We start from the raw sequence: 24,389 nt of genomic DNA, 5'->3' as shown, positions 1-24,389 counted from the left end.
CATTTTCTTCTTGGACGGCCATACCGTCAGATGTCTGTGCCAGAAGTTATTCAGGGAACCAAGTTCCTTACCCTGTTTCTGAACAATTTAGCAATATTGAAAAATGTGATATATTTTAATGGGAATTTGTTGCAATATGTTTCTTTTCACTCAAATAATGCTTTAAACTAAAAATAGAATAAAAAATCGAAAAAAAAAATTCCAAAAAATTTCAACTCGAAAATTTCATAAGGCTTACCCCTTACGTTTTTTTTTGAGAAATTTTGCAAAAAAAATAAAATTGTTTTATTTTAATCCCAATTGGTTGCAATGAGTTTCTTTTCACTCAAATAATGATTGAAATAAAAAAAAGAGTGAAAAATAATGAAAAAATCGAAAAATTCAAAAAAATGAAAATTTACTAAGGGTCATTTTTGCACCAAATTTTGCCTATAACTCGGTCGGTATCCAACGGATCGCCAATCTTTAACCTGTGGTCGATAGATGGCATCAATGGCTACATTTTCTTCTTGGACGGCCATGCCCTCAGATGTCTGTGCCAGAAGTTATTCGAGGAACCAAGTTCCTTACCCTGTTTGAGAAAATGTAAAATTTTTCTCATTTTTGCACCAACTTTTGCCTATAACTCGGTCGGTATCCAACGGATCGCCAATCTTTAACTTGTGGTCGATAGATGGCACCAATGGCTACATTTTCTTCTTGGACGGCCATACCGTCAGATGTCTGTGCCAGAAGTTATTCAGGGAACCAAGTTCCTTACCCTGTTTCTGAACAATTTAGCAATATTGAAAAATGTGATATATTTTAATGGGAATTTGTTGCAATATGTTTCTTTTCACTCAAATAATGCTTTAAACTAAAAATAGAATAAAAAATCGAAAAAAAAAATTCCAAAAAATTTCAACTCGCAAATTTCATAAGGCTTACCCCTTACGTTTTTTTTGAGAAATTTTGCAAAAAAAATAAAATTGTTTTATTTTAATCCCAATTGGTTGCAATGAGTTTCTTTTCACTCAAATAATGATTGAAATAAAAAAAAGAGTGAAAAATAATGAAAAAATCGAAAAATTCAAAAAAATGAAAATTTACTAAGGGTCATTTTTGCACCAAATTTTGCCTATAACTCGGTCGGTATCCAACGGATCGCCAATCTTTAACCTGTGGTCGATAGATGGCATCAATGGCTACATTTTCTTCTTAGACGGCCATGCCCTCAGATGTCTGTGCCAGAAGTTATTCGAGGAACCAAGTTCCTTACCCTGTTTGAGAAAATGTAAAATTTTTCTCATTTTTGCACCAACTTTTGCCTATAACTCGGTCGGTATCCAACGGATCGCCAATCTTTAACTTGTGGTCGATAGATGGCACCAATGGCTACATTTTCTTCTTGGACGGCCATACCGTCAGATGTCTGTGCCAGAAGTTATTCAGGGAACCAAGTTCCTTACCCTGTTTCTGAACAATTTAGCAATATTGAAAAATGTGATATATTTTAATGGGAATTTGTTGCAATATGTTTCTTTTCACTCAAATAATGCTTTAAACTAAAAATAGAATAAAAAATCGAAAAAAAAAATTCCAAAAAATTTCAACTCGCAAATTTCATAAGGCTTACCCCTTACGTTTTTTTTGAGAAATTTTGCAAAAAAAATAAAATTGTTTTATTTTAATCCCAATTGGTTGCAATGAGTTTCTTTTCACTCAAATAATGATTGAAATAAAAAAAAGAGTGAAAAATAATGAAAAAATCGAAAAATTCAAAAAAATGAAAATTTACTAAGAGTCATTTTTGCACCAAATTTTGCCTATAACTCGGTCGGTATCAAACGGATCGCCAATCTTTAACCTGTGGTCGATAGATGGCATCAATGGCTACATTTTCTTCTTGGACGGCCATGCCCTCAGATGTCTGTGCCAGAAGTTATTCGAGGAACCAAGTTCCTTACCCTGTTTGAGAAAATGTAAAAATTTTCTCATTTTTGCACCAACTTTTGCCTATAACTCGGTCGGTATCCAACGGATCGCCAATCTTTAACTTGTGGTCGATAGATGGCACCAATGGCTACATTTTCTTCTTGGACGGCCATACCGTCAGATGTCTGTGCCAGAAGTTATTCAGGGAACCAAGTTCCTTACCCTGTTTCTGAACAATTTAGCAATATTGAAAAATGTGATATATTTTAATGGGAATTTGTTGCAATATGTTTCTTTTCACTCAAATAATGCTTTAAACTAAAAATAGAATAAAAAATCGAAAAAAAAAATTCCAAAAAATTTCAACTCGAAAATTTCATAAGGCTTACCCCTTACGTTTTTTTTGAGAAATTTTGCAAAAAAAATAAAATTGTTTTATTTTAATCCCAATTGGTTGCAATGAGTTTCTTTTCACTCAAATAATGATTGAAATAAAAAAAAGAGTGAAAAATAATGAAAAAATCGAAAAATTCAAAAAAATGAAAATTTACTAAGGGTCATTTTTGCACCAAATTTTGCCTATAACTCGGTCGGTATCCAACGGATCGCCAATCTTTAACCTGTGGTCGATAGATGGCATCAATGGCTACATTTTCTTCTTGGACGGCCATGCCCTCAGATGTCTGTGCCAGAAGTTATTCGAGGAACCAAGTTCCTTACCCTGTTTGAGAAAATGTAAAATTTTTCTCATTTTTGCACCAACTTTTGCCTATAACTCGGTCGGTATCCAACGGATCGCCAATCTTTAACTTGTGGTCGATAGATGGCACCAATGGCTACATTTTCTTCTTGGACGGCCATACCGTCAGATGTCTGTGCCAGAAGTTATTCAGGGAACCAAGTTCCTTACCCTGTTTCTGAACAATTTAGCAATATTGAAAAATGTGATATATTTTAATGGGAATTTGTTGCAATATGTTTCTTTTCACTCAAATAATGCTTTAAACTAAAAATAGAATAAAAAATCGAAAAAAAAAATTCCAAAAAATTTCAACTCGAAAATTTCATAAGGCTTACCCCTTACGTTTTTTTTGAGAAATTTTGCAAAAAAAATAAAATTGTTTTATTTTAATCCCAATTGGTTGCAATGAGTTTCTTTTCACTCAAATAATGATTGAAATAAAAAAAAGAGTGAAAAATAATGAAAAAATCGAAAAATTCAAAAAAATGAAAATTTACTAAGAGTCATTTTTGCACCAAATTTTGCCTATAACTCGGTCGGTATCAAACGGATCGCCAATCTTTAACCTGTGGTCGATAGATGGCATCAATGGCTACATTTTCTTCTTGGACGGCCATGCCCTCAGATGTCTGTGCCAGAAGTTATTCGAGGAACCAAGTTCCTTACCCTGTTTGAGAAAATGTAAAAATTTTCTCATTTTTGCACCAACTTTTGCCTATAACTCCGTCGGTATCCAACGGATCGCCAATCTTTAACTTGTGGTCGATAGATGGCACCAATGGCTACATTTTCTTCTTGGACGGCCATACCGTCAGATGTCTGTGCCAGAAGTTATTCAGGGAACCAAGTTCCTTACCCTGTTTCTGAACAATTTAGCAATATTGAAAAATGTGATATATTTTAATGGGAATTTGTTGCAATATGTTTCTTTTCACTCAAATAATGCTTTAAACTAAAAATAGAATAAAAAATCGAAAAAAAAAATTCCAAAAAATTTCAACTCGAAAATTTCATAAGGCTTACCCCTTACGTTTTTTTTGAGAAATTTTGCAAAAAAAATAAAATTGTTTTATTTTAATCCCAATTGGTTGCAATGAGTTTCTTTTCACTCAAATAATGATTGAAATAAAAAAAAAGAGTGAAAAATAATGAAAAAATCGAAATATTCAAAAAAATGAAAATTTACTAAGGGTCATTTTTGCACCAAATTTTGGCTATAACTCGGTCGGTATCCAACGGATCGCCAATCTTTAACCTGTGGTCGATAGATGGCATCAATGGCTACATTTTCTTCTTGGACGGCCATGCCCTCAGATGTCTGTGCCAGAAGTTATTCGAGGAACCAAGTTCCTTACCCTGTTTGAGAAAATGTAAAATTTTTCTCATTTTTGCACCAACTTTTGCCTATAACTCGGTCGGTATCCAACGGATCGCCAATCTTTAACTTGTGGTCGGTAGATGGCACCAATGGCTACATTTTCTTCTTGGACGGCCATACCGTCAGATGTCTGTGCCAGAAGTTATTCAGGGAACCAAGTTCCTTACCCTGTTTTTGAACAATTTAGCAAAATTGAAAAATGTGATATATTTTAATGGGAATTTGTTGCAATATGTTTCTTTTCACTCAAATAATGCTTTAAACTAAAAAAAGAATCAAAAATCGAAAAAAAAATTTCAAAAAAATTTCAACTCGAAAATTTCATAAGGCTTACCCCTTACGTTTTTTTTGAGAAATTTTGCAAAAAAAATAAAATTGTTTTATTTTAATCCCAATTGGTTGCAATGAGTTTCTTTTCACTCAAATAATGATTGAAATAAAAAAAAGAGTGAAAAATAATGAAAAAATCGAAAAATTCAAAAAAATGAAAATTTACTAAGGGTCATTTTTGCACCAAATTTTGCCTATAACTCGGTCGGTATCCAACGGATCGCCAATCTTTAACCTGTGGTCGATAGATGGCATCAATGGCTACATTTTCTTCTTGGACGGCCATGCCCTCAGATGTCTGTGCCAGAAGTTATTCGAGGAACCAAGTTCCTTACCCTGTTTGAGAAAATGTAAAATTTTTCTCATTTTTGCACCAACTTTTGCCTATAACTCGGTCGGTATCCAACGGATCGCCAATCTTTAACTTGTGGTCGATAGATGGCACCAATGGCTACATTTTCTTCTTGGACGGCCATACCGTCAGATGTCTGTGCCAGAAGTTATTCAGGGAACCAAGTTCCTTACCCTGTTTCTGAACAATTTAGCAATATTGAAAAATGTGATATATTTTAATGGGAATTTGTTGCAATATGTTTCTTTTCACTCAAATAATGCTTTAAACTAAAAATAGAATAAAAAATCGAAAAAAAAAATTACAAAAAATTTCAACTCGAAAATTTCATAAGGCTTACCCCTTACGTTTTTTTTGAGAAATTTTGCAAAAAAAATAAAATTGTTTTATTTTAATCCCAATTGGTTGCAATGAGTTTCTTTTCACTCAAATAATGATTGAAATAAAAAAAAGAGTGAAAAATAATGAAAAAATCGAAAAATTCAAAAAAATGAAAATTTACTAAGGGTCATTTTTGCACCAAATTTTGCCTATAACTCGGTCGGTATCCAACAGATCGCCAATCTTTAACCTGTGGTCGATAGATGGCATCAATGGCTACATTTTCTTCTTGGACGGCCATGCCCTCAGATGTCTGTGCCAGAAGTTATTCGAGGAACCAAGTTCCTTACCCTGTTTGAGAAAATGTAAAATTTTTCTCATTTTTGCACCAACTTTTGCCTATAACTCGGTCGGTATCCAACGGATCGCCAATCTTTAACTTGTGGTCGATAGATGGCACCAATGGCTACATTTTCTTCTTGGACGGCCATACCGTCAGATGTCTGTGCCAGAAGTTATTCAGGGAACCAAGTTCCTTACCCTGTTTCTGAACAATTTAGCAATATTGAAAAATGTGATATATTTTAATGGGAATTTGTTGCAATATGTTTCTTTTCACTCAAATAATGCTTTAAACTAAAAATAGAATAAAAAATCGAAAAAAAAATTCCAAAAAATTTCAACTCGAAAATTTCATAAGGCTTACCCCTTACGTTTTTTTTGAGAAATTTTGCAAAAAAAATAAAATTGTTTTATTTTAATCCCAATTGGTTGCAATGAGTTTCTTTTCACTCAAATAATGATTGAAATAAAAAAAAGAGTGAAAAATAATGAAAAAATCGAAAAATTCAAAAAAATGAAAATTTACTAAGGGTCATTTTTGCACCAAATTTTGCCTATAACTCGGTCGGTATCCAACGGATCGCCAATCTTTAACCTGTGGTCGATAGATGGCATCAATGGCTACATTTTCTTCTTGGACGGCCATGCCCTCAGATGTCTGTGCCAGAAGTTATTCGAGGAACCAAGTTCCTTACCCTGTTTGAGAAAATGTAAAATTTTTCTCATTTTTGCACCAACTTTTGCCTATAACTCGGTCGGTATCCAACGGATCGCCAATCTTTAACTTGTGGTCGATAGATGGCACCAATGGCTACATTTTCTTCTTGGACGGCCATACCGTCAGATGTCTGTGCCAGAAGTTATTCAGGGAACCAAGTTCCTTACCCTGTTTCTGAACAATTTAGCAATATTGAAAAATGTGATATATTTTAATGGGAATTTGTTGCAATATGTTTCTTTTCACTCAAATAATGCTTTAAACTAAAAATAGAATAAAAAATCGAAAAAAAAAATTCCAAAAAATTTCAACTCGAAAATTTCATAAGGCTTACCCCTTACGTTTTTTTTGAGAAATTTTGCAAAAAAAATAAAATTGTTTTATTTTAATCCCAATTGGTTGCAATGAGTTTCTTTTCACTCAAATAATGATTGAAATAAAAAAAAGAGTGAAAAATAATGAAAAAATCGAAAAATTCAAAAAAATGAAAATTTACTAAGGGTCATTTTTGCACCAAATTTTGCCTATAACTCGGTCGGTATCCAACGGATCGCCAATCTTTAACCTGTGGTCGATAGATGGCATCAATGGCTACATTTTCTTCTTGGACGGCCATGCCCTCAGATGTCTGTGCCAGAAGTTATTCGAGGAACCAAGTTCCTTACCCTGTTTGAGAAAATGTAAAATTTTTCTCATTTTTGCACCAACTTTTGCCTATAACTCGGTCGGTATCCAACGGATCGCCAATCTTTAACTTGTGGTCGATAGATGGCACCAATGGCTACATTTTCTTCTTGGACGGCCATACCGTCAGATGTCTGTGCCAGAAGTTATTCAGGGAACCAAGTTCCTTACCCTGTTTCTGAACAATTTAGCAATATTGAAAAATGTGATATATTTTAATGGGAATTTGTTGCAATATGTTTCTTTTCACTCAAATAATGCTTTAAACTAAAAATAGAATAAAAAATCGAAAAAAAAAATTCCAAAAAATTTCAACTCGCAAATTTCATAAGGCTTACCCCTTACGTTTTTTTTGAGAAATTTTGCAAAAAAAATAAAATTGTTTTATTTTAATCCCAATTGGTTGCAATGAGTTTCTTTTCACTCAAATAATGATTGAAATAAAAAAAAGAGTGAAAAATAATGAAAAAATCGAAAAATTCAAAAAAATGAAAATTTACTAAGGGTCATTTTTGCACCAAATTTTGCCTATAACTCGGTCGGTATCCAACGGATCGCCAATCTTTAACCTGTGGTCGATAGATGGCATCAATGGCTACATTTTCTTCTTAGACGGCCATGCCCTCAGATGTCTGTGCCAGAAGTTATTCGAGGAACCAAGTTCCTTACCCTGTTTGAGAAAATGTAAAATTTTTCTCATTTTTGCACCAACTTTTGCCTATAACTCGGTCGGTATCCAACGGATCGCCAATCTTTAACTTGTGGTCGATAGATGGCACCAATGGCTACATTTTCTTCTTGGACGGCCATACCGTCAGATGTCTGTGCCAGAAGTTATTCAGGGAACCAAGTTCCTTACCCTGTTTCTGAACAATTTAGCAATATTGAAAAATGTGATATATTTTAATGGGAATTTGTTGCAATATGTTTCTTTTCACTTAAATAATGCTTTAAACTAAAAATAGAATAAAAAATCGAAAAAAAAAATTCCAAAAAATTTCAACTCGAAAATTTCATAAGGCTTACCCCTTACGTTTTTTTTGAGAAATTTTGCAAAAAAAATAAAATTGTTTTATTTTAATCCCAATTGGTTGCAATGAGTTTCTTTTCACTCAAATAATGATTGAAATAAAAAAAAGAGTGAAAAATAATGAAAAAATCGAAAAATTCAAAAAAATGAAAATTTACTAAGAGTCATTTTTGCACCAAATTTTGCCTATAACTCGGTCGGTATCAAACGGATCGCCAATCTTTAACCTGTGGTCGATAGATGGCATCAATGGCTACATTTTCTTCTTGGACGGCCATGCCCTCAGATGTCTGTGCCAGAAGTTATTCGAGGAACCAAGTTCCTTACCCTGTTTGAGAAAATGTAAAAATTTTCTCATTTTTGCACCAACTTTTGCCTATAACTCGGTCGGTATCCAACGGATCGCCAATCTTTAACTTGTGGTCGATAGATGGCACCAATGGCTACATTTTCTTCTTGGACGGCCATACCGTCAGATGTCTGTGCCAGAAGTTATTCAGGGAACCAAGTTCCTTACCCTGTTTCTGAACAATTTAGCAATATTGAAAAATGTGATATATTTTAATGGGAATTTGTTGCAATATGTTTCTTTTCACTCAAATAATGCTTTAAACTAAAAATAGAATAAAAAATCGAAAAAAAAAATTCCAAAAAATTTCAACTCGAAAATTTCATAAGGCTTACCCCTTACGTTTTTTTTGAGAAATTTTGCAAAAAAAATAAAATTGTTTTATTTTAATCCCAATTGGTTGCAATGAGTTTCTTTTCACTCAAATAATGATTGAAATAAAAAAAAGAGTGAAAAATAATGAAAAAATCGAAAAATTCAAAAAAATGAAAATTTACTAAGGGTCATTTTTGCACCAAATTTTGCCTATAACTCGGTCGGTATCCAACGGATCGCCAATCTTTAACCTGTGGTCGATAGATGGCATCAATGGCTACATTTTCTTCTTGGACGGCCATGCCCTCAGATGTCTGTGCCAGAAGTTATTCGAGGAACCAAGTTCCTTACCCTGTTTGAGAAAATGTAAAATTTTTCTCATTTTTGCACCAACTTTTGCCTATAACTCGGTCGGTATCCAACGGATCGCCAATCTTTAACTTGTGGTCGATAGATGGCACCAATGGCTACATTTTCTTCTTGGACGGCCATACCGTCAGATGTCTGTGCCAGAAGTTATTCAGGGAACCAAGTTCCTTACCCTGTTTCTGAACAATTTAGCAATATTGAAAAATGTGATATATTTTAATGGGAATTTGTTGCAATATGTTTCTTTTCACTCAAATAATGCTTTAAACTAAAAATAGAATAAAAAATCGAAAAAAAAAATTCCAAAAAATTTCAACTCGCAAATTTCATAAGGCTTACCCCTTACGTTTTTTTTGAGAAATTTTGCAAAAAAAATAAAATTGTTTTATTTTAATCCCAATTGGTTGCAATGAGTTTCTTTTCACTCAAATAATGATTGAAATAAAAAAAAGAGTGAAAAATAATGAAAAAATCGAAAAATTCAAAAAAATGAAAATTTACTAAGGGTCATTTTTGCACCAAATTTTGCCTATAACTCGGTCGGTATCCAACGGATCGCCAATCTTTAACCTGTGGTCGATAGATGGCATCAATGGCTACATTTTCTTCTTAGACGGCCATGCCCTCAGATGTCTGTGCCAGAAGTTATTCGAGGAACCAAGTTCCTTACCCTGTTTGAGAAAATGTAAAATTTTTCTCATTTTTGCACCAACTTTTGCCTATAACTCGGTCGGTATCCAACGGATCGCCAATCTTTAACTTGTGGTCGATAGATGGCACCAATGGCTACATTTTCTTCTTGGACGGCCATACCGTCAGATGTCTGTGCCAGAAGTTATTCAGGGAACCAAGTTCCTTACCCTGTTTCTGAACAATTTAGCAATATTGAAAAATGTGATATATTTTAATGGGAATTTGTTGCAATATGTTTCTTTTCACTCAAATAATGCTTTAAACTAAAAATAGAATAAAAAATCGAAAAAAAAATTCCAAAAAATTTCAACTCGAAAATTTCATAAGGCTTACCCCTTACGTTTTTTTTTGAGAAATTTTGCAAAAAAAATAAAATTGTTTTATTTTAATCCCAATTGGTTGCAATGAGTTTCTTTTCACTCAAATAATGATTGAAATAAAAAAAAGAGTGAAAAATAATGAAAAAATCGAAAAATTCAAAAAAATGAAAATTTACTAAGGGTCATTTTTGCACCAAATTTTGCCTATAACTCGGTCGGTATCCAACGGATCGCCAATCTTTAACCTGTGGTCGATAGATGGCATCAATGGCTACATTTTCTTCTTGGACGGCCATGCCCTCAGATGTCTGTGCCAGAAGTTATTCGAGGAACCAAGTTCCTTACCCTGTTTGAGAAAATGTAAAATTTTTCTCATTTTTGCACCAACTTTTGCCTATAACTCGGTCGGTATCCAACGGATCGCCAATCTTTAACTTGTGGTCGATAGATGGCACCAATGGCTACATTTTCTTCTTGGACGGCCATACCGTCAGATGTCTGTGCCAGAAGTTATTCAGGGAACCAAGTTCCTTACCCTGTTTCTGAACAATTTAGCAATATTGAAAAATGTGATATATTTTAATGGGAATTTGTTGCAATATGTTTCTTTTCACTCAAATAATGCTTTAAACTAAAAATAGAATAAAAAATCGAAAAAAAAAATTCCAAAAAATTTCAACTCGAAAATTTCATAAGGCTTACCCCTTACGTTTTTTTTGAGAAATTTTGCAAAAAAAATAAAATTGTTTTATTTTAATCCCAATTGGTTGCAATGAGTTTCTTTTCACTCAAATAATGATTGAAATAAAAAAAAGAGTGAAAAATAATGAAAAAATCGAAAAATTCAAAAAAATGAAAATTTACTAAGAGTCATTTTTGCACCAAATTTTGCCTATAACTCGGTCGGTATCAAACGGATCGCCAATCTTTAACCTGTGGTCGATAGATGGCATCAATGGCTACATTTTCTTCTTGGACGGCCATGCCCTCAGATGTCTGTGCCAGAAGTTATTCGAGGAACCAAGTTCCTTACCCTGTTTGAGAAAATGTAAAATTTTTCTCATTTTTGCACCAACTTTTGCCTATAACTCGGTCGGTATCCAACGGATCGCCAATCTTTAACTTGTGGTCGATAGATGGCACCAATGGCTACATTTTCTTCTTGGACGGCCATACCGTCAGATGTCTGTGCCAGAAGTTATTCAGGGAACCAAGTTCCTTACCCTGTTTCTGAACAATTTAGCAATATTGAAAAATGTGATATATTTTAATGGGAATTTGTTGCAATATGTTTCTTTTCACTCAAATAATGCTTTAAACTAAAAATAGAATAAAAAATCGAAAAAAAAATTCCAAAAAATTTCAACTCGAAAATTTCATAAGGCTTACCCCTTACGTTTTTTTTGAGAAATTTTGCAAAAAAAATAAAATCGTTTTATTTTAATCCCAATTGGTTGCAATGAGTTTCTTTTCACTCAAATAATGATTGAAATAAAAAAAAAGAGTGAAAAATAATGAAAAAATCGAAATATTCAAAAAAATGAAAATTTACTAAGGGTCATTTTTGCACCAAATTTTGGCTATAACTCGGTCGGTATCCAACGGATCGCCAATCTTTAACCTGTGGTCGATAGATGGCATCAATGGCTACATTTTCTTCTTGGACGGCCATGCCCTCAGATGTCTGTGCCAGAAGTTATTCGAGGAACCAAGTTCCTTACCCTGTTTGAGAAAATGTAAAATTTTTCTCATTTTTGCACCAACTTTTGCCTATAACTCGGTCGGTATCCAACGGATCGCCAATCTTTAACTTGTGGTCGGTAGATGGCACCAATGGCTACATTTTCTTCTTGGACGGCCATACCGTCAGATGTCTGTGCCAGAAGTTATTCAGGGAACCAAGTTCCTTACCCTGTTTTTGAACAATTTAGCAAAATTGAAAAATGTGATATATTTTAATGGGAATTTGTTGCAATATGTTTCTTTTCACTCAAATAATGCTTTAAACTAAAAAAAGAATCAAAAATCGAAAAAAAAATTTCAAAAAAATTTCAACTCGAAAATTTCATAAGGCTTACCCCTTACGTTTTTTTTGAGAAATTTTGCAAAAAAAATAAAATTGTTTTATTTTAATCCCAATTGGTTGCAATGAGTTTCTTTTCACTCAAATAATGATTGAAATAAAAAAAAGAGTGAAAAATAATGAAAAAATCGAAAAATTCAAAAAAATGAAAATTTACTAAGGGTCATTTTTGCACCAAATTTTGCCTATAACTCGGTCGGTATCCAACGGATCGCCAATCTTTAACCTGTGGTCGATAGATGGCATCAATGGCTACATTTTCTTCTTGGACGGCCATGCCCTCAGATGTCTGTGCCAGAAGTTATTCGAGGAACCAAGTTCCTTACCCTGTTTGAGAAAATGTAAAAATTTTCTCATTTTTGCACCAACTTTTGCCTATAACTCGGTCGGTATCCAACGGATCGCCAATCTTTAACTTGTGGTCGATAGATGGCACCAATGGCTACATTTTCTTCTTGGACGGCCATACCGTCAGATGTCTGTGCCAGAAGTTATTCAGGGAACCAAGTTCCTTACCCTGTTTCTGAACAATTTAGCAATATTGAAAAATGTGATATATTTTAATGGGAATTTGTTGCAATATGTTTCTTTTCACTCAAATAATGCTTTAAACTAAAAATAGAATAAAAAATCGAGAAAAAAAATTCCAAAAAATTTCAACTCGAAAATTTCATAAGGCTTACCCCTTACGTTTTTTTTTTGAGAAATTTTGCAAAAAAAATAAAATTGTTTTATTTTAATCCCAATTGGTTGCAATGAGTTTCTTTTCACTCAAATAATGCTTTAAATGAAAAACAGATTTAAATATTGTAAAAAAATTAAAAAAATCAAAAAAAATTGAAAATTTCATAAGGCAGTTAGCAAACGCGACAATTGCTAAGCATGTAGTGACGGGGTAAAAAAGATGTTCGAGGCGTCCTCGAGTTCTTCGATCTACCTGGAAGTTGCAATCGGTCAAACCTGGGAAGAAGTACCTGCATAAGATGAACTTTGTTATGCGGAAGCATCAGTCGAAACCAACCTCATCTGAGCAGGCAGGCAATCTTCCAGAAGGAGCGAATGAAGGTTCTGATGATTTTTTATCCGACTGGTTAATGACACTCAGAACCGATGGACAGAATTTTGTGATGCGCTATTTGTTGTTTTTTTCGTCTGCTTTTGCTAAGATTCTGATCAGATTCTATCGAAACTTGTTAAATATAGGATTTAAGATAAATTTCTTCCCAATTTTTGCCCGTATAATCGACGCTCTACAGTAAATTCTTATTTTAACACAAAACAAAATGGGTTAAAAAATGTTTCATGACGCTTTTTTGCCTCCATTTTCCTCTATTCAGGTGCTAAAATCATCACCACTTATACACACACGCGCAAAATGTTAATTGTTTTAATGGCTAACGGTAGGAAGCAGCGACGGTTTAGCGTTATGATGCAAAAAAAAGAACGGCAACAAAGCAAATCCTCATCAAATTCGTTAATAGTTTCCTCATTGTGTATATGCGATGCGTTTTGCGTATATGCGATGCATTTTGTTTATGTTTACGAAGAAGATCAAGGACAGAGGCAACCGAACAAAAAAAAAAGAACGAAGCTATTTCCATAGCAATGGAGGTAAGCACAAAACTATAATTGTCAAATCATCCCCTAAATAGGCTGTTCAACCATGTTTAGGTTTGAATGAGCTTGTTAATTTGTTTAAAAGGACTGTGTTCTCTTAACCTTTTTTAAAGCTTCTTTCAATTTGTAGCTATGTTTTCGGATGCTACACTAAAGCGCTCACTAGACGAACAGAGTTGATTTGTTTTAAAATTATAATGTATTTATTTAATTTAAAAAAAGCCTTTTGTAATTGTTTCACGTTAATTCCAAGCAGAGCATTTTGCCTAGAAGCTCGCTTGTATCATCATCAGTCGTGAGTGCGAATTGAGTAACGAAAAACAGATGACGAAAAGATAGAAAATAAAAACAGTGAATATGTCTTTAAACAATTATTTGAATTGTTTGATCATTAAACATTCGCCTTTTGTTACGTACGCCTGATTTAACATGTATTACACCTCCGGACTAAAGTAAGCATAGAATGCACTGTCTTCATTCTGAATTATGCAAGTGTTGGAGTGCTGTTTTCAAACACTATAACTTTAAAAAGATTACAAACCAAAATAAAAATAGACAGAACTGAAAATTAAAAATGACAAATAAAAAAAAAATATTTAAAAGAAAATGTTTTAGTGTGACTCCAATGTTCTCCTTATGTTTCACGCAGCGAGAATGTGAGTATTCTTATACTTTTTTTCCCCCATAGCTTATCTCTGTTTATGACAACTGCGTAACGAGCAACAATTACTTGTAAAATGTCTATTTTATGAATAGTGAATATTCATTGCAATATAGTGAAACTCAAGACGCGACCTAGTTACATAATAGCACTTCCGATAAACTTAACTTGGTTAAAAAGGGCAACGAACTTAACATGTTTACAGCACCTTAACAGTAAACTCATTGGACATATTAAAGTATGTACACACTAACAGTTTTTTTTCGTTCTTCTCTTCAGTTTGACACTACTGGCTGATGTTTGTAGTTACCTTTTGCCTGTTATTTGGCGAAACAACGTGATTAAATGTATATCTGCCCGTATTTTACGACTCGCTAGAATTATAATTCTCTAGACCAAGTCAGTTCAAAATTTCATCTCACAACCCCTTTCGTCAAGTACTTTTCTAGATATGTTATTCTTCATTGGTCGAAATTTTTTCAGTTGCGTTTTTTTTTGGTTTAGAACTGATAATATATTTTTTAATGAATTTGAAATATTGAAAAACATATTTTTTGAATGTTTAATCTTCTTTTTTGAGATCCCATAAGCTGTTAGGCACGGTTTGCATTAAAACATGTGAAGAATTTTAATGTTAGGAGAATCGTCTTGAGGTTCGACAACCCTGAGAAGCGTTCCAAAACTTCGATATTATTGACACGAATGGGTTCCAATTAAAAATCAATTGCTGTATTACATTATTTCTAATACACGATGTACATGAGCAGGTAAAATTAACCAAAATAAATCATTCGAAAAACAATGCAGATGACTGTATCGGGGTGTGTGTGTGTGAAGACGAATGTCTGTTTGGATGTAGTACTAGACCGCTAATATGACAGATTTTCCTCTTAAAAACGTTATTCTGACGTAGTGACGATATTAAAATACAAATAGCAACGCACAAGTGCGTCTGAGCAATGTTTGTGTAGATTTTTACTACTTTTCTCCTTATGGTAAATCGTTTCATCAGTATCAGACCTACCTTGTTCGTTTTTTTGACGGTAACGCACCTACTGGTCATGCCTGTCCTGTGCAGACTCCGCTATATATACGTTTTATGTATGCTCCGTTGCTGTACACATTCAGTCCTTAAATCCAGATTATACTCGAACGCACAGCCCATCACTATGGGAGACCACCCATTCAACGCGCTTTTTTTAAGTTTGTTTGTTAAAAACGATATTATCCTAGGTAAGAGTTGCAGCGCGTGTGCTGTGCATGTTTGAATTTAGCTACCGAAATGCCACCAGCCAACTGTTTCCCAAACGGGACGCCATTTGCTAAGCACTCAGTCCAGCCCACTTGATAAAATCTGGCAATTCTCTCACGGGCAGGTCGTTTGATATGGCTTTTACGCGCAGGTTTCGATCGGTCGTTAACAGTACGACGTCAAGCGTTAGGTAGCGATTTCCAACTGGTAAGAAACGACAAGATGGGGATATTATAATTAACTAACCATTGTGCAACAACAATCATTTGTACAGTTATAAGAAACTGCTTCGCCATTTTTAAATAAACGTGAACAGCTAGTTCCAAAGATAATCTCTTTTTATGTATTTTTGTGACAGTTCGATGGCAAATATTTAAAAAAAAAAAACAAAAAATAAATAAAATTGAATAAAAAAGGATAAAAAAGTGAACTCACTCTGCTTGTCTTTGACATTATGCCGACAAAGATTGAGGGCCGTCTCAAGTATTCGATCATCATTAGACTTGAGGTCTCCAACATCATCCTCTACCGTGAATGTGGACGTTTTCAATATTGATCCCTTGGTCGTAACGCATCTATTACGTTTGCAAAGATATTAGTTAAATAAAGGTAAAAAAAAAATAATAATCAAAACAGCGTATTATGAAGTTTTAAAATAAATAACAACATATTGGAAGTTTTAATATGAGAGTACTGAAGTACTCAAAAATAATATCTTGATATCGAACACCAATAATACTTACTTGAGAGGTGGATTGCGTGATTTGATGAAATGCAAAGCTTTCTTTGATGATTCGGCGACCTTGGCGGCATGTTGCAGGTAAGGTATCGATGCACTATTGGTGGTTGGTAGTGTACCCGCGTCCGCAGCACTTGCAGGCGCGGTGGGTAATGCGAAAGATTTCGATGGCGGTACGAGCAGCTCGTTAACAGCTGAACCGGCCAACGTCTGTTGTTTCGGTGCCTGATGTCTTATTCCCTTCGATAGACCCTCGAGTTCGTTTATCACTAAGTGTTGCAGGTAGTAAATGAGCCGATGGGAAAGAAGAAATGGTTTTAGGTGTTACTGATATGGAAAATTGGAAAAAAGAGGGACTAAACGAAGATATATGAATTTCTTACCGATGATTGGTATCATAAGCTGATACAGTGGATGCGCCTTTGCAATCATTTCAATGGCCGGCAGATAATCGACGAAACAGTTCGTGTCCGGCACTAAAAACCGTGGACGAACTTCGATCGTGACTGCAATCGTACTCTGCGAAAGAATGTCCTGTACGAGGGGTTTAATATTAAACACATGATTAGTGTGAAGTCTTCATTCAAGGAAAGCAGTATAAAAAAAATCAATTTATTGCCACATTTTCGTCGGTAGACCGATTTCCTGTGATTGCTGCTGTGAGCGGCTCATAATAGAAAACATCATGCTGGTCCCACCAAATCCACTTCATGATCTTTTGACTTGCTATCGATATCGGGAGTCGTTTTCCTAGTTGAAACACTTGCTCACAAGTCAACAAAAGGCGTTCGACATCTTTTAGTCTTAGTTCACTTCAACTCCATCGCAAAAGGAGTCAATTTTGTGGTGCGACATCTGACCTCAAAACGCCACAAAAGTGATTGGTACTTCGAATAGCAGAAAAAGCATTATAAGATGACACTTTCCCCATGCCCCATGGTATACAAAGTGATGAAAGTTCTTGTGCTGTGTGAGAATGCAAAACTATTCGCCAATTTCTCTTATGTCAATATAATAATTCAGAACAGCTTGCATGTTGCAACAACAAAAAAATACACAGCTGCACAAGAGTGCTTTACCCGGAGGTGCAAAGAAATAAATTCAACAAACACACGCATATTCGCGCAGGCACAAATGGCACAAAACCGAGACGAGGAGAAGAATTAATGAACTCAAAATAATACAACAGCTAAAAGCTAGGACACCTCATCGTGCCATCGGCAGTCAGCTGATGTCAATGCAGCGCACTGTAGCTTCTACCGCCCGAATCAGCAATTTCCAATTTCCGCTGCGCCAGCCATCATCGTCGGCCACAAATTTTTCTTCGCCAAGCGTTTGGGGGTAGTTTGTGCTTTTTGCACCGTTGTTTGTAAAGGACACACCTGACCTGGTAGAGACGCGGTGGCGCGGTGGTGTTGTGTGTTTAAGAATGCAAACATATATTTGCATGTTGCACACTGTTTGCGGATAGTCGTTTCCAGTTCCTTCACCCATTAACACTTCTTTTTTTTTTTAGTTGTTGTATCTCACATTCCTTTTATCTGCGGATGCTGACAATTCCACGGTTGTCATACTTTTACCTCTTACGCTACGTCGAAACCTTAATGTTTCACTGGACGGACAGGCGGGGGGGGGGGGGGGGGAGTGATTGTTGAACATTCCTACTCCTCCCTCCATTTGCTTCCATCTTCATCGCATCATCACATCCATCCACAACGTTGAACCACTGGTCAATGCACACAATAAAGAAAAGCAGGGCGAGCAAATGCGCAAACAAATCGCACCAAACAAACAGTCTAACATACAAACCCACCAAAGAAAGTAGGAATGTGACAAGGGGGTAAATCAATGGCAAGATTCCAAGACACATACTGGTGCGACAAAGCATAATGTGCAACAATGTTAGATGTACACACACACACCAGAGTTACATGCACTAGTTCCTTATGAACTTGTGAAGATTTAGGCTTCGCGCTCTTCATAGACAACCTCCATTAAATTCGTTGAAATCTGAACTTTGCATATTTTTTTTGTGGTATAAGACCAACGGAGAACAAAATTATAGGCTTTGTCTCATGCAGTAATTCTACGTCCACAACAGTAATTCCTCAAAATTCCTTCTAGAATTACATCAATCGAAGATTTGGCAGATGCGCTCACGATCGTGCTCCTTCGCTCAGCAATACTATTAACTGCAAATGTAATATTCCGTTTTGCGCAATAAAAAAAGAATAAAAGCAAATTCAATCACTAAGTCCCTAAAATTATATTCTCCTCACATCCTAATGCAGCAAACGACTCATTGGAAAGGATTCGCTCAAAGTTGTGTTTTTTTTTTCAGTTTCCCAGTACGAGCTTATGCATAATATTTCTTTCCTTTTCTTATGACATCTTCGGTACAGAAGCGAGAAAGATAGAATGAGTGAAGAAGTTGAAGAGGTTCAAGAGAGGGAGAGATAAGAGGAAGGGAGGGTTATAAATACCATATGCGCGCTAAAATCGCTATCAAAAGCATCATCTTCGTTAGCTTGAAGCCATCTCTTCCCATCCATCCATCAAAACGGACATTGCGCAATGGTGGATTCACAGTGGGAAAACGAAATTGCAAAACAATTCCCTGTTGGCCAAGGCTATATTGATGCTGCTTCCGACCGCCGGTATGGTATCAATGTTTTTTTGCGAGGTGTTTTCCATAGTCCTTACCATCATCAAGCTTACCGGAATACCGGAGTGCGGTGAGGATTGTACGGATCAGTTGAAGAACGAAGAACCAACGAAGAAGCAAGTACACGAAAGATATAAAAGTACAACAAACATCAAACTATAGGCAGGGAGAAGATAAACAGGAAAATGAAGTAACATTGAGGACTGAGATACGAAGGCATGGGTTAATGGAGCAAATAAACGATCGGAGAGAAGCGAAAAAAAGCGATATTCAAGATCAGACCTGAAGCAAACAGTTATCGTTTCGCAGTGTTATCTATTATCTTCCTTAATACAATAAGCATTATATTTATCATTTAAAAAAACTACACCACATTCCCATCGATATCGTATTTCGACTTTCGTTCTAATACACTGAAGCTTGTCAGTCGAATTTCATATGGATCGACTTCTTGTTGTAGGTGCTGGAAGACATGCTCCGTAGCAGAATGGGAATGCACGAGGTACTCTACCCGTACTGAGCAAATGTGGATCGGACTAGTCTCATCAACATCGTCGGAGATATAGTTGGAAACTGATGTTATATGAGAATTCCGAAATGGTAACTATCACTAATCAGATTTTCGATCCGCGAGACATCTTGGAGATTTCATGGGAGACTCATAAGAATGACGGAGACGCCACGCGAGATGTCACGTGATTGCGGATAGAAAATTTTCAGGGCTCTTTGCTCAGGGCCCACAAGGTCTTAAAAAGAGATGGATTGACTACTCCTCAAACTGGGAACTGGAGAGTGAGAGCCATTTATCTATTCTGGAGGTGTCTACTATCAGTCAATCTAGAAGACCTTGCATATACTGGTGACATAAACAACACTGCGTTTTGTAGCATATGTTTACGGAAGGAGCCAACTTAGAGTTGAAGATTAAGGAGACAAAAACCAAGAAGTGTCGGTGAGATTTGAGATATCAACCAAGATTTTGCTCTTCTTTTATGGGACTACAACCTCAAGAGATCTGGGGGTTGAGCCCTTTGTGATTTTCTCTGAATTTATTTACACCCGTTGCAGAATAGTTTGTCCTGCGTAGGGAGGTTCGGTTCGGCCCTGTCATGAAGAGACCGGCGCCGTTACCAAATCAGTCGTTTAGCGACCAAATTTTGGAGGTTGCCCGACCATCACGTGAATGGCGGTCGTCGGATTCAAAAAGCCTGAATAGTAGTATCGGTATCTGACGGTGGTCAAAGCCGGAAGGATACGATGGCTGGGGCACGTGATGAGGATGCCGGACTCATGCCCCACCAGGAAGGTGCTCGTCAGCGATGCGTTCGGCACGAGGCGGAGAGGAGTACAGGGAGCTTGTTGGCTGGATCAGGTGGAGTCAAACCTGTCGGAAATCGGCTGCAGCAATAGGTGAAGGACTCCAGCCTTAGACCGAGTTTCCTGGAAACAGATTCGCCAAGTCTTCGCCAAGTGATCGACCATGAGCAGGCCAAGCAAGAAGAGATGAATTCAACAAGAACGTATCAAAGAACCCAACTATCAGTAACCAGTAATGTCACTTAGCTAGACGTTCACATCATAGAGAATAGTAGGAGAACATTATTTCAAAAAATATGTAAAGTTCTATACAGAGCTTGAAGTTGTCCTGAGAAATTTTTGGTGCCCCAATTCTTTACTCACATTGGGGAAATTCAACAACATAGTTTAAAGGAAGCTTTATATGATAGATTTGGATTAAAATTTCGACTCGTCTCGAAGCACTAATTTATAGGACTACCGTTAATACACAGTCGTAGAAAATTCTCCCGGGGATGGTCTAGATCGTTACCAGTTGCTGAAGAAGAAGCGTTCAAGGTAGTTACTCTTTATTGTCGCGAATTAAATCTCGCTAATGTGCGGTACGTTCTATACGGTAAACCAAACAAATGATATGATTAATGGCATATTATATTGTCCAGCACCGTTACACTAGAACCAGTTTCAACATTGGCGACTGTGAGTGCTCATTAGGCGGCGCGTGAACGATTTTCTTTCTTTCATCAAATCCCTTCAGCTGAACCGATAACGATCCAAGCCAAGAATGGAGAAGAAGACAAAAAGAAATAATGAACACCATTGATATCCGATTGATTTGTCATGCGATTTTACGATCGCATGTTTTTAAGGCCCAGCGGAACTCACTTCTGGACGGAGCATTGTACACTCCACGTGTAGTCTCCCCATAGTTCACCGGGGGATATCGTTTGTCGCTGTTTAGCTTTATATTCCTCAAAACTTGTCCTATCCCACTTTCAAGCATGTTTGAATATTCTTGTCCATCTGGGTATTTTTAATCAACTTTTAACAGTTGCTACTATACCTGCCGAACGAGCACATTATCCTAATTTTATTCTTTGTCGATATTACTCCGAATTAGTAACACTTAATAAAATTTTAAAAATTCCTAAAATAGTTTAGAGCAAAACTATTTCTCTACATCGTTTCAAATAGCAAAGATTCGATTTACCGTTTGATAAGAATACATCGACATGCTTTTGTTGCTCTCAACGAAAGACAACATATTTAACGAGTGCAATGACACGAAATGCCACACAAATACCTTTGCACTCACAACAAGAAGATTATACTAGATTAAAACAAGGCAAGAGACAAGACAAGAACAGTAAAAAAGCACACACAGAAAATGAAATTTGAGCAGCATTTCTTATGCAAATAGATACTGCTATCCCTGTGTTATGTTTTCTGCGAACGAAAATTAAGCTATTTACGATCGTTTACTGGTTTGTTTCATGCGTTTATACATATTGAAGCTAAAATGGGATGAAAATGATTGTTTAATTAAGAGTCTTGCTAATCCTCTTAACAATGTATATCTTTTTTTCTTGTACATTCTCTGCCTGCCTCAAAAAATATGATTTGATAACCCAATGACTTGCTGACGCGTTTGGCAAACGAGTTCAAATATCGAGACAGGATTAGTGATGGGTAAATCCTCATTTTTCCTGGAGTCGGAGTAATCTCCGATATTAACTCCGGATTCAACTCCGTTAGTAATCCGGAGTCCAGATTAATCCGAAGTAATTACTCCACAGTTTACTCCGGATTTTATACTTCGGATTCGGAGCGGATTCATTAATCCTCTCTCCGGAGTTCCCATCACTAGACTGGACCTGTGCTAGGGGTAGTTCAAGTCACAGAGCTCTCTCTCTCTTTCTCTCTCTCGCTCTCTTTCTCTCTCTCTCTCTTTATCTCTTTTGTTGGCTTAACGACCTTAACCTTACTTTTACCACGTAGCTAGATAGAACTTCTTTACTACCTGAAGACGGTCCGGATGGGATTTGATCCCCAGCCTTGTTGTTTAGAACTCACGCCGTTTATCACATACACCACCGGGCCGCCCCAGTCATAGAGCTCTGTTATTTAAATAGGTTCGTATTCATGTTAGTGATTTTTATCCAAGTATTTCCCTTCCTTCCGTGTGTCCGTAAAAGAATACGTATAAAATTCTCACTGAACACATTAACCTAGATATAATGTTATTTTTTCTCATTTCTATGTTCGATACACTTACTACCATGACCGGAAAAAAATGGCAAATCATCTCAAGGATGCTCCGGTGATTAACGCAAACCCCAATCCAAAGGGCACGACACGGCAGCCCAACATCAGCGTTCAAAAGCAATATCATGCAAGACGTGATTTATTATTTCTATATTTATTGCATTTGCAAACTAAACAACTCCTTTTGTCCCGTGTGTTTGTATCTTCCCCGCTTTGCTAATCGTCAAAAATAGTTATTGCCTTATGCAACGCAAATCCATGCACGGGATTTTGTAACATCATTGGCATAGAGAGCAAATTGAATGGGGCAAACCTTTGCCTAATTGCAACTTGCCCGACGCATTATAATTTCCATTGACCGAACTGGACGGCAGTCCCCCTCCGTTTTATGCAAATGGTGCGCCATTTAAAATGGTTTGCTTTACTCTAACTTGAACACACGAACCCGATTGCATCGGAACGGACGACATAACACCGAGATTCGGTGGATACCATTACCGCGACAAATCTAAACCGTGATTGTTAGTGAAACATTATTATTTACCCTTAATTAAAGCCGGAGGCGCAAAAAGGTAGTAAATATTTTGCCACCTTTTGCCACACTTTCCGGGTCGCTTTTTGCTGTGGACGGTTATTTTAAGACACGCAATCAGTGATGCAGTGAACCAGCGTTGGACGAAATTGCGAGCTGCCAAGAAGAGCAAACAAATGCGCAAATGAATTTTCGATGCACTATTTTTTACACTTTTAAAATCGACGACCTTGACACTCCTGTGTAGGTGTAAGGGGCGTCTTACCACACACAACAACAAAAAAAAACTTTAGCATTCAAAAGCACTTCGAATGCTTAAGAAATGAAAGATAAACAATGGAGCTGACCATATCTTCGCAAAGGGGGAAAACTTCGTTGCAATTTGAGTTCCGCTGCATAGCTTAACTTACGCATACGCTACAAACATCACATCACAGCACGATTTAAATATACTACCGCCCATCAGGTTCTATAAATATCTGGCACTAAAGCAGAACTCTTGAGACCTTGGCAAATATAGGTAGACTCTTCCGGGATAATTTTGGAGGTCTGCAGTCAATATAATCGATGACGCTGATGGGACCAACGTGAACGTTCAATAGCAAATCTGATATAACTCGTATGAAGGCTCCCCTATAGGAGTTGAACTTCTTGCAGGGCAATCCTCAAATGCACAGGGCAAAGATCTTAAACATCATAAAAATTAAAAAAAAAACTTACTTCTTTAAAGCCTTCTTTACACTTTTTTCTCCCCGTTCTTTAGATAGCATGATAGCAAGAGGTTACTTCCTTTCCCTTTCGAACGAGCAGAAGCTTTGGTGGTGTGTTTGTATAATCTTCTTCAACCGGTAGGTTAATTGTTTGCTTAACAAACTGCAGATAAGTGTATTTGTCATGCATCAAATCGCCTACATGAGTGAATAAAATGGTAATCCAAAACCTTCTTCTACCATGTTTGACAACGAATCTTGTAATTACGCTTGTTTTGTGGCATCGAATCAACTGGCGATGATGTAAGGGTAAAGGTTATGTAGATTTCAAGAGGCCAAGGAGGCGTCTGATGACAGCTAACGTATGGTATAAGCATTTTTTTCAATTAAATTCATTCTTCATTAAAGGGCAACAAAGACCACCCCAGAATTTCTCGATCTCACCCAAGAAATTTCCAATTAGCAATAAAAAGATTAGACTAAGATTCCACAAATATTTCAAATCTTGGATATAATAATGCTATAATTTATATCACAGTAGAACACCGATCATCCCACTCACTCACAAAATAAACCTGTCGATAGTGCCAAACTCTCTTTAGTTTTGGGGTCCCAATAACCATTCCGCTTAGGGCCTCCGAGAAGATTGATTCGTTACCTTTTTTTTTGAGTAATTCTGAAAAATTTTAAAAATTGTTTTATTTTAATGCAA

At 36.2% G+C, this 24,389-nt stretch overlaps 1 protein-coding gene across 2 annotated transcripts in view; it reads right to left on the bottom strand.

Annotated features, from left to right (window-relative positions):
• Nucleotides 1–13,733: 13,733 nt before the first annotated feature.
• The window catches only part of LOC125772359 (telomerase-binding protein EST1A), a 39,981-nt gene continuing 29,325 nt past the window's right edge, over nucleotides 13,734–24,389 (bottom strand). For both annotated transcript variants that reach the window (XM_049444000.1, XM_049444010.1), the window contains 4 exons: nucleotides 16,593–16,743; nucleotides 16,214–16,478; nucleotides 15,906–16,045; nucleotides 13,734–15,674 (listed from right to left, as the gene is read on the bottom strand). In XM_049444000.1, coding sequence (XP_049299957.1) covers nucleotides 15,541–15,674; nucleotides 15,906–16,045; nucleotides 16,214–16,478; nucleotides 16,593–16,743 — 690 coding nt within the window. In that variant the 3' untranslated portion in view covers nucleotides 13,734–15,540. The remainder of the gene's footprint in view (nucleotides 15,675–15,905; nucleotides 16,046–16,213; nucleotides 16,479–16,592; nucleotides 16,744–24,389) is intronic.

The sequence above is a fragment of the Anopheles funestus genome, chromosome X (genome assembly GCF_943734845.2).
Source record: "Anopheles funestus chromosome X, idAnoFuneDA-416_04, whole genome shotgun sequence".
Taxonomy (NCBI): domain Eukaryota; kingdom Metazoa; phylum Arthropoda; class Insecta; order Diptera; family Culicidae; genus Anopheles; species Anopheles funestus.
This window is presented reverse-complemented; position numbering and strand designations above follow the sequence as displayed.